The sequence below is a fragment of the Piliocolobus tephrosceles genome, unplaced genomic scaffold (assembly GCF_002776525.5).
Source record: "Piliocolobus tephrosceles isolate RC106 unplaced genomic scaffold, ASM277652v3 unscaffolded_4587, whole genome shotgun sequence".
NCBI lineage: Eukaryota > Metazoa > Chordata > Mammalia > Primates > Cercopithecidae > Piliocolobus > Piliocolobus tephrosceles.
In genome coordinates, this window is record NW_022330831.1 from 1 (window position 1) to 10355 (window position 10355).

The window sequence follows — 10355 nt, forward strand, 5'->3', positions numbered from 1 at the left end:
TGGTCATGTTCCAGATTCAAGGAAATGAAAGAAGCAGCATTGGCTGATACAACTGGAATACCGCTGCCAATTATAGAAATGTGAAGTGTGGGGAATTTCATAACGTCGCTCTGGTTATGTAAGAGAATATCTTCACCCTTAGGAAAGGCGCACACCAGCGCTGAGAGGGGTGGACATGGGCTGGGGTGGAAGCAGGCGAGCTCCACCCTGGGCGAAGGAGCCTGCCAGATACTCACAGTCCTCTCCGGAGTAGCCGATGGTGACCTGGGGCTCTGGTCCCTTGCCCTGGCTGTTGACAGCCTGGACTTTGATCTCATAGGGCACAAAGGTGGACGTGTTGGACACCACCAGGAAGGGGTCGCTGACAATCTGCTCCTGCCAGGGCCCTCGTGTGCCCTGAGGGCGCCACTGCACGCGGTACTGAACCTGGGGGGCGTTCCAGTCCATCCACCGGAGCGGCTGGAGGAGACCAGCAGAAGAGGAGATGGTTGGCCAAGAACACCAGCATTCTTTGGCCCGCCACCCAGCGCAGACTGGCATCCCCAGACATCAGCCCCTTCCTTTGCACAGCCAAGGGGGAGCAACAGACACCCAGGTCATGGCCTCATGTCCCACAGGCAGCTTAGCCCAGGGACTCTCACCTTCCATGTGATGACCATATTGGTGGTCTCATTTCCTTCCCCCTTCACATCTACAGGGTTCTTCTCCGGGGCTGGAAAAGAATGTATTAACACATCAATGCTGCAGCCTCTTTTGGAGAGCCATGAGGACTGAGGACCAAGGAACAAATGGCTCATTCTGGCACCAAGGGAGTCCAGTCCCCTCGCACTCCCCCTGGAAATTTGGAAGCAGAGGAACTTGGGCATGGCACCTCTCTCAGCCCTCCCTTCACAGCCCGGAGCCCCTTCCAGATGGCATGGGAGTGGGTGCCACCCTGACTCACCTGCCTCAGGTGTGACCACAGTCTCAGAGACGGGGCTGGGCTCCCCGGGGCCGTATTTGTTGATGGCAGTAACCCTAAAGGTGTAGTGGACATAGGGCGACAGCTTGAGGGTGGTAGAGGTCTGGTTTCCTGGAACCTTGCCCAGACTGTACCATTTTTCAGGCGCCATTTCCTTGTCCTCAAATTCAATGTCATATTCTGCCAAGAAGTGAACCAGCAATGAAGTGATTGGCGTGTGGCTTTGGGGGAAGGGCTGTGGAGGGGTTGGGTACAATCTGGGTCTCTGAGTACCCAGGCCAACTGGCATCTCCAGATTCCCATGAGGAACCGTGAGTCCCCCCAAGCCATGTCCCCCCAGGAAGGCTCCAGGAGGAGGGAGGACCCCAGGAGGGGCCAGGGCTGGCAGAGGTGATGGTAGGGTGGCACCGAGCTCAAGTCTCTTACTCTCAATGGGGGCGTTGTGGTCTTCTGCAGGACTCCAGGACACGCGCACCTGGCTCTGCGTCAGCAGGTCCAGATCGGACAGCACCAGCCGTGGCACTGGCCCGGGGCTCCCTGAGGGTGGGGAGGGTAGGTGCTTGAAAGGGCCCAGCGATGTGAGCCCCGGCCTTCTGGAGTGGAGGCTTCCACCCTAAGACTTACCCACCACCAAGAGCTGTGCCCTACTCTCCACAACATCCAGCTCAGTGCTGGCCACGCAGCTGTAGTTGCCCTGGTCGCTGTAGTCCAGGCTGTGGATGACCAGGCGCCCATCCTCTATGAAGTACCTGTGGAGGAGCCATGTCTGTCCTTCCTGTCATCTGGGCTCTTCTCCCCTCCCATTCCTGCCTCCTGCCTTCTTTCCCCACTCCTGCCAGAGCCTTCCCCCTCAAAGCAAGCATGAGGCCAGAAGGTCTGGACTTCCAGCTTTTCCCACTCTGCCCTCTTTCACTGTCACTGTCCTCACTTGTCACTGTCCCCAAGCTCCTGGAGGTCTCGGCCGTCCCCACGCCAGGTGATGCTGGGCTGCAAGGAGGGGTCAAAGGAGGCCTGGCACGTGAAGGTCACCCTGGAACCTTTCTTCTCGATTGTGCTGCGGGGTCCCTGCGTGATCTGAGTTGCATCTGAGAGTAATGCATGCGTGAGGAAGTCACTCTGATGTCCTCCAGAGGCCCGGACCCTCCCTCCCAGAGGCACAGCCAGCCATGTGGCAAGGGTAGCCTGACCTTTAACCTTCAAGTTAGCCACAATGGTCACATTGTTTTGGTCATTGGCAGCCAGGCAGAAGTAGCGTCCAGTGTCATTGGCCTGGAGGTCTCGAATGCCCAGAGTCCCGTTGGCATAGGGGAAGAAGCGTTCATCCTGAAGCACTGTTGTCCCATCCTCGTCCAGCCTGGAGGGAGCAGGGCGGGCCTGGCTCTGACTGGCTGGCCTGGGCTCCCTGCCCTCCCTGGCTCCCTGGCCACTGGGACAGGACTTTCACCACTACCAGGACAAGACACTCACCACTGAACGCTGGGCACAGGCGCTCCAAAGGCCTTGCAGAGAAGGTAGGCGGTGCTGCCTTGGACGGCCATGTACGTCTGATTGTCCGCAGTCAGGATCTTGGCCGGCAGCTCTAGGGGAGGAACAGTCTTGAGAAACAGGGCAGGACTTGGGGCCACAGCTGGGCCAGGAGCCAGGGACCCTCTGCACGACTTCCTCAGGCCCCCAAGAGCCCTGAAAGTCTTGCTTCCCTGCTCCCAGCTGAGGCCCCCGCCAGGCTGCGTCTCTCTGCCTTCAGACACTGCCCTCTGCCTCAGATGCACCTCTGGTTGCAGCCACCCAACTTTTACGTTATTCCAGACCTAAGTGACAGTCACCTCTCCCCAAAAACCTTCCTGGCCTGGTCCCCAGCCTTCCCTGAGGTTCCAGGAGAGGTGCCACCTGGGCTGGCCTCCGTCACATCCTGTCCGTGGTGAGCCTCCACTCAGTCACAGTGACAAGGCCTTTCCCCTCTTACATCTCCCTCAGCTATCATGAGGCTGAGTGAGATGGGGTGAAGGATCTCAGCAAGGAGAAAGGCCAGTGCCAGCCTGGTAGGCCGAGGACACATCAGCTGCCAGCTGAGTCACTCTGGTGGCCTGGCCCAGTGGGCTTCAGGGACAGACTGGGAGTAGGAGGTAAGGAAGGGAGGGCACTCACGGACAACATGGATGTAGGCATTGGCCAGCAGGAGCCCATGCCGGTTGCGAGCCTCACATTGGGTCACCATTGTGTCACTGGGCTGCACGTTGCTCAGGATCAGGGCACCACGCTGAATCCGGTACTTCTGGTCCTTGGCCAACTCTGTGCATGCAGCAGGTGCGCCCATGGGCCCCAGCCCAGCATTGAGCTGAGTTGAGGCCCTTTCTCACCCTCTTTTTCCTCTCCCCCACAGCGCCCAGGGCTCACCACACTCCCCACTCCTGCCTGAGGCCCTGCTCACCCTCCACAGGGATCCCGTTGATTCTCCAGGTGACCTCTGGTTGGGGCCTGCCCTGGACTTGACAGTCCAGGCGGGCAGTCTCTCCTGGCCCATATAGATGGTTCTGGGGCTTGTGCAGCCAGTACGGGGCAGCTAGGAAGAAGGGGAGAGCCAACCTGAGCCCGCAGCCGGCAGCCGGCTCTTGCCCCAGTGCAGACCCTCCCCTCCCCTATGACAGTGGGCATCATGGGCCACTGTCCCAGGAGGTCCATACCCTCCACAGTGACATAGTAGGCGTGCCGGGCACTGCCCAGTGAGTTCTCAGCCAGGCAGCGGTACTCGCCATCATCCTCCTCGCCCACTTTCAGCAGCTGCAGGGTCTTGTTGTGGTTCTGGTAGGTGACACGGTCGGCTGGCATGGGGCCGCTGGGGCGCAGCCATTTGATGGTGGGCGTGGGACTGCCCAGGAGGCAAAGGGAAGAGAGTAGAAGGGAGAGAGAACAAGGCCACTCACCCCAGCCCCCTACATCCCGCAGTGGTCTGAGCTCCCCGCTAGGGCTGCCCCACCCTGCTCTGCCCTGCCTTGGGTGCCCAGACTCACAAGCCCTCGGCGATGCACTCTAGGACCAATGGCTGCCCCTGCAAGGCCACCAGGTGGCTGCTGGAGTTGGTGGGGAAGAGCAGGCGCGGCTTCCTGTCAATCATGCTGTTGGCTGCCAGGAGAAAGTGGGTGGGTGGGCTGTCCACTCTTCCCTCCACCCCAAAATCTCAAGGCTGAGGGACTTAACACTCCAGCCAGCCCCCAGGGCCTCTGTTTCTTCCTCCGTTAAGGAGAGTGTGCTGTCTCTGCTTTCAACGCCTGGGAAGGGGTCTGGGCAGAGTAGAGGTGGGAGCCACGCTGTTCTTAAGGAAGCCTGGAGTTGTCAGATGGACCTATGTTGGGAAGGGCCATGCCTGAGGGTGAAAGGAGTCAGGGAGAGGGTACAGAGCCTCTGAGACTCACTGGCCTTGACCCGGAGGTCAATGGGCTCCTTCTGAATGATAGTCCTGGTGCCTGGGAAGTGGGCGTGGCAGATGTAGTCTGAGTGATTGTCAGAGGTGAGCACATTGGCAAAGTAGAGGTTGCCGTTCTGGCCCATCGTCACCCGCTCATCCTGCTTGATGTGCAAGATCTCTACAGGGGGCAAGGAGGCTGAGGTTATGACCCTGTCCAGGAAGACACCCCCGCTAACACCCCGACCCCATGAGGCAGCTGCTCGCCGGCACCCACTGCTGTTCATCCAGTATATCCGGAGAGGCTCTGCACTTGGGGGAGGGTGGCAAGGCAGAACAACTGACTCCCCTTCCTCCACCTCCACGGGCTTCACTGTCTCCTTTGGCCACTTGGGGGCACCTAGAAGGGACAGACGGGCTGACACTCTCCTCTTGGCCCAGATAGTGCTGGACAGGAGAAGGGAGGCGGGGGCGGGGGGCATGGTGGGCTACCCTGGGGATGGATGAGGGGGCGAGAGGGTCAGGCCAGGAGAAAGTTCACAGAAAAGGAGGCAGACCCTCTGGATACCTTCTGGGCTCATGGCAGAGACTGGCACTTAGGGAGGCCAGGGTGAGCAGGAGGCCAGGAGGCCAGGAAGGGTTAACCCTCCGCGGTTCTCAGTTCTCCCTGCCCACCCCAGGAAAGGACGGGTGGGGGGAGGCTGAGGCTGAAGTGCAGTGATGGGGGAGGGGAGCTGTGGAGGGATGCAGGAGTCACAGACCCTTCCATCATCCTGACACAGAAACCATGGCAACGGTTCCCAAGGTAACCAGAGGGGTGGGGAGGGGAGGGGAGAGCGCTCAGGAGGCAGAAAGCTCAGGGAGGATGGAATGCGAAGGGAAAACCCCAGGGAAAAGGCGACACAGATCAAGACAGAGCTGTGGGGCAAGAGAAACCAAGTCGGAGGTGGAGAGGGAGAGATGAAGAGCCAAATGGAAAAGCCAGAGAAGAGGGGCCCTGCTAAGGAGTGCGGGTGTGGACAGAGATGACTGCAGCCCGCTCGCCCCTCACCCCCACCACCTTCCCACCCAGCCATGAGGCAGGCACCAGGAAAGCCTGAGGGAGTAAAGGGGCATGAGATGACTGGAAGCACAATGGAGACAGAGACAAGGTAAAGAAGGAGAAGACTGCACAAGAAACAAGATGGCCCAGGGGAGAAGCTGGGGTGGGGTGGAAAGCTGGCAGGGCTCCCAGGCCCCTCGCCATGAGACAACCAGCTGAGAGACAGCAGCTTCCAGCCCACACTCCCACATAAGCTCCGGGACCTGCCCTCCCTGGTCCCTGCAGCGCCTCGCACCCTCGGCCATGAGTCGGATCTCATGGGACATGGCGGTGCCCAGCTTATTGCTGGCAAAGCAGCGGTAGATGCCCTGGAACCTCTGGGCAAAGTTGCTGTTGTTGCCTGTGATGGTGAAGGAGCCAGAGTGGGGCGACTGGTACACAGTCACACCCAGCTCTTCCTTGGGTTTGAAGTGGACACCATCCCTCGTCCAGCGGAACCTGTGGGCGGAAAAAGGCCCAGAGGCCTGAGGCCCTAGAACCCAACGGGGGCTGGAACAGGCTGGAGGGACAGGTGCAAGCAGTCAGGGCCCCGAGGGGATGGACTGGGAGATGGCAAGGACTTGGGCTGATTAGCAAGGTTTGGGGCTTCTGGGCTTAGAAATTAGGCGGTTCAGGGAGGCACAAGGCCGGGGTCAGTGGCAGGCAACAGGGGCTGAGACGGCAGAGATCACTCACTGCACTTCAGGCTTGCCACTGGCCTCACACTTGAGGCTGATGTCATCTGTGGGGAAGACAACCAGGCGCCGTGGAGACTGTTCTGTGATGACAGGTGGCTCCATCACTGGAGACAGGGTGGAGAGAGCCGTGGTGAGGGTGCTGCCTGGCTGGTGTCATAGCCTCGGCCCCTGTCCCAACGTGAGGGAAGCAGGGTCCAGAGCCCTTGGAGGCCCCATGGCCACAGGGGGACGAATGGAGGGGAAGAACAAAAGAGGCTTGTGGGACATGAAAAGAGGGAGAGAAAGAAAGGGACACATGCAAAAATGTAAAGAGAGGCAGGGACAGAGGGGACAGCCACGGAAGTTACAAAGAGATGCCTGAGAAAGACAAAAAGCGTATGACAGAAAGTAGCCGGGATAACAAAAGCCACGACACAGAAACCAAGAAGGATAAAGCCCAGACAGGGGAGAAAGGACCAGAGAGAATGGCAGAGAGGAACAGTGAGGGTGACAGAGTACCCAGGCTGGGGCAGAGGCAGAACAAAGCCAGCCCTGCACAGGTGAGAGAAGCACATGGTGCTCAGGAGAGCCAAGCAGGACCCGGGCACTCAGGAGGGCGGGCATGCAGGCTCAGCCAAGGGCCCCCTTACCCCTCTTCTTGGCCTTCTTGGAAACACTCTCACCCCTCCCCAACTTACCGTGGTGTCCTTCATCTGAGAAATCCAGGCAGGCAGCGAGGGAGGGAATGGAGAGAAATACTGACAGGCAGTCCCAGAGTGGAGCAGATGGCAGGGGACATAGTAAGCTTCTGCAGTCCCCCGGTGGAGAGGGAATGACAGTAGAACAGGCCCTGGCAGTGGCAACAAGGGGGCACACGCTGGGCTGGAGCAGTGGCAGGTCAAGCCCAGGGAGATGGGACAGAGAAATGCCCAGGGGTCGGGGCTGCACTGGATAGACACGGGGTATGTAGCCCAGAGGCAGCCAGGCCATGCCTCCAGCTCTAGCAGACAGGGAGAGAGAAATTCTTGCCTTTAATAAGGAGCGTCCTTGCAGCCCCCTGGCAGGGCCTGGCAGGGCCTGCAGAACTGACCCCATCCGTTCAGGATGCCTTGGAAGGCACCCTCCCCTGCTCCAGCCTGCTTCCCTCCTAATCCAATTAGCACAGCTGAGTGTTTTCAATTACCAGGGCCCAGCCTTCAGAGCCCTGCTGCCCCCTCCCCCTGAAAACTATCCCAAAGGCCCTGCTGCCTCTGAGTTTCCATAGCCTGCGGGGTTGGCACCAGCCCTCCTCTTCTCCCTCCTTCCTCCCAGTCAGTCACCAAGCTCTCTGGAGCAGAGGCCAGAGCTGCTGCCCCAGCCCCAGGACTTTGCAGAGCACTGGCCAGGGCAGCCTCGAGGAAGGGAGAAGAGGGAGGGAGGGAGCAGCAGGCTGCCTCTGAAAGCTTTGTCTCTGCAGAAGACCTCAGTGTGAAGGTCCAGGGAGGGAGGAGGGGGCTCCCTGGGGACACTGCAGAGGGCCCTGAGCTGGGGAGGGAGATGGTGACAGGGATGACAGGATGCGGAAAGCCAACTAGGTGGAGGAAGCAGGAAAAGAGACAAAGCAGGCTGGAGTGGCTGGGAGGGAGAGATGAAAGACAGGTTCCAACAGGGAGGGCCGGCTGCCTGCCACTGCCCACTGTGCCATATCAGGGTCAAGAACAAGTGCTGGTCAGTGCCCAGGGCAGCCTTGGAGCTGCCATGGCCTTTGGCCTAGTTCTGTTCTCGCCACTCCCATCTTTCTGTAGAGAATGCACAGCTTGCATTCCACTGTACAGTGTTAATTGTGTATCCACCTCTGTGTCCTCTGTGTCTGAAAGCCTCACTGGTATGTGTTTCCACTTGTGTGGCCTCTCAGTAACTCTGCTCCTTCATCCCGGTACCTGGCTTGTCTTCATGCACCTGTGCGCATGTGCCCATGTGCATCTGTGCCAGGGGAGTCTGCATGGCCCTGGCCCTCCATGTATGTGCCTGAGGGGCCAGCCTCTTTACCTCCTCCAAGCCCTCACTGCCTCCCAATGCCAGGTGCCTCCCCAGCCTCTCTCTCGCAGCCCCTGTCCCACTGCTCGTACAGACAGTCTTCCCAACCCCTATCCGCCAACTAATCTCTCAGTGACACTGGCCTCCTGCTGGTCCAGGCCCAGAGACAAAGGTGTCAAGGTGAGGCTGGGAAGGGACTGGAGCCTGGTAGCTCAAGAGACACAAATGCCCTCACATATGATGCCTGCCCTGTGACATGCCCCTCACACGGCCTGACAGCTACTTAAAGAGAAAACACCATCACAGTAACACCCCCCACATGCAAGTGTGTACTCACATTCAGTCCCACTTACACATACACATGACCCACTGCAATCAAATGTAGTGATCAAATACCTCCCAACCTCCACAAACCTGGCCAGTAAGTAACAGAGTGACTCACACAGTTACCCATGTAAGGAAGTCAAAATCACATTCACGAATATCTACACTCAGTCAATCACAAGAGCACACAGAAATACACAGTGTATCCAAGCTTAGTCACAACCCTACAGCCACACTCCCCAACATCCACTCACCTGCTTTGCCCCCAAGAAATGTTACAACCATAGACACATGCTCCAACAGCCCTGCCCCCACCCCCACCAAATAACTACACACGAAAAAGGGTCCAGAAGGCTGCTGAGCTGGGACCAGGGTTTTTCAAGCCACCTTTTCCTGTCTCAGTTCAGAGACAGGGTGGCAAGGGCCCAGGAGGAGAAAGAGAAACGGGGACAAGACTTGAACACAGGCCTTTGCACAAACCAGCTGAGGGCTGGGACAGCTCCATTCTCCTGCTGCCACACCCCTGTAGTGGGGGATGGAAGCGGAGGAGTCGGAGTGGGGCGGGCAGGGATGGGGCGGGCTAAGGAGAGCATGGAGGAGGCCCAAGACCTCGTGGCCCTGTGCCTGGTTCGCTGTCCCTGGTGCTGAAATCGCCCCGGCCGGCCGCGCCCGTCCCTGTCCATGGTACTGACACGCCCCGCACCTTCTACCCTGCCCTTCTCTCCAGGGGTACCCAACGTCCTGGCTATGTCCTGCCCACCCCGTGCCCAGGAAAGGCCAAGGGGAGGAGTCAGAGTGCGGAACAAGGAGAAGGTGAGGAGGCAGAAGATAAAGAGGGGCACAACATAGCGGTGAAGGGAGGCGCCCAGGTTCCCTTCAGCTACTCACATTCCTCGGGGATCTGGATAAGCAGGCAGGGGCTGCAGAGGAGGAGAGGCCACACGTACCGCAGCGCCACGACCATCTTTCCCGGCGGCACCGCGCAGCACAGCCAGCCGGGCTCGGTTCAGGCTCCGGCAGCAGGGGAAGGGGTCTGGTGGTCGGCTTGGGGCGGGAGCTGGGAGTGGGGGCACTGGGAGAGGGGAGAAGGAAAGGGAAGGGTGGGGGAAGAGAGACGAGAGAACGGAAGGACGTTAGTGACTAACATCTGGGTAAGCCCGGGCTCTTGGTCCCGCCCTCAGCCCCGCCCCCAGCTGGCCGGCTTCTCCAGCCGTCCCCTCCCCATCCGCACCCCTCCCCACCTTGGAGGGAGAAATATGGAAGAGATAGCCCGGGCTGGGCCTCCAGGTTGCCTTTTATTCCCTCTCTACTCCCTGTCTGCACCTTTCCTGCCAGCTGCCTCCCCGGCACCAACTTGTTGCCCCATCAGCTCCCCTGTGCATGGCACAGGCCACTGTGTGCACAACATCCCCGTATGTGTCTGCATGTGCCTGTGAGCAGGTGTCCGTGGGCATGTGTGTGGTTGTAGATCTGCATGCAGGGAGTGAGCTGAATGTGAGCTGGTATTTCTGTGGCGTGTTTTCTCTGTGAGGGGTTGCACTCATGAGTGGGTGTGTTAGTATGTGTGCCTGAGGGAATCAACACACAAGTCTGCTAGCTACGTGTGTCTTTCTGTGTGTCTTTATGTATCTGTGGGGAAGAATCCCTGTATCTATTATCTCTGTGTGCACATATATGTAGAGAAGAACTCTTCTTGCACTCACATTGCTATAGCTTTCAGAGCCAACTGATTCCTGGGTGCTGTACAGCCCTAAAAAGCTAATGGGGGGCTTAGGAAATGGGATAGAGAAGGGAGGAAAGTGGCTCAAGATGGCTGCATTTCACAACATAGTTTCAGGAAAATGAAGAAAGAATGGAGAAAGGGCCAGGTGTGGTGGCTTATGCCTGTAATCCCAG

General features: G+C 58.8%; 1 protein-coding gene across 1 annotated transcript; it reads right to left on the reverse strand.

The window, feature by feature from the left end:
- Positions 1-138: 138 nt before the first annotated feature.
- L1CAM (L1 cell adhesion molecule) lies at positions 139-9614 on the reverse strand. Its single transcript, XM_023199232.2, has 17 exons — positions 9348-9614; positions 6139-6244; positions 5699-5901; positions 4639-4761; positions 4372-4542; positions 3970-4081; positions 3643-3827; positions 3390-3521; positions 3107-3250; positions 2429-2540; positions 2149-2315; positions 1890-2046; positions 1586-1710; positions 1388-1498; positions 944-1141; positions 642-712; positions 139-459 (listed from the first exon to the last, which is right to left on the reverse strand). Exons 1-17 carry the CDS (start codon positions 9421-9423, stop codon positions 139-141), a joined length of 2514 nt encoding a protein of 837 aa, XP_023055000.2. The 5' UTR covers positions 9424-9614.
- Positions 9615-10355: the final 741 nt, after the last annotated feature.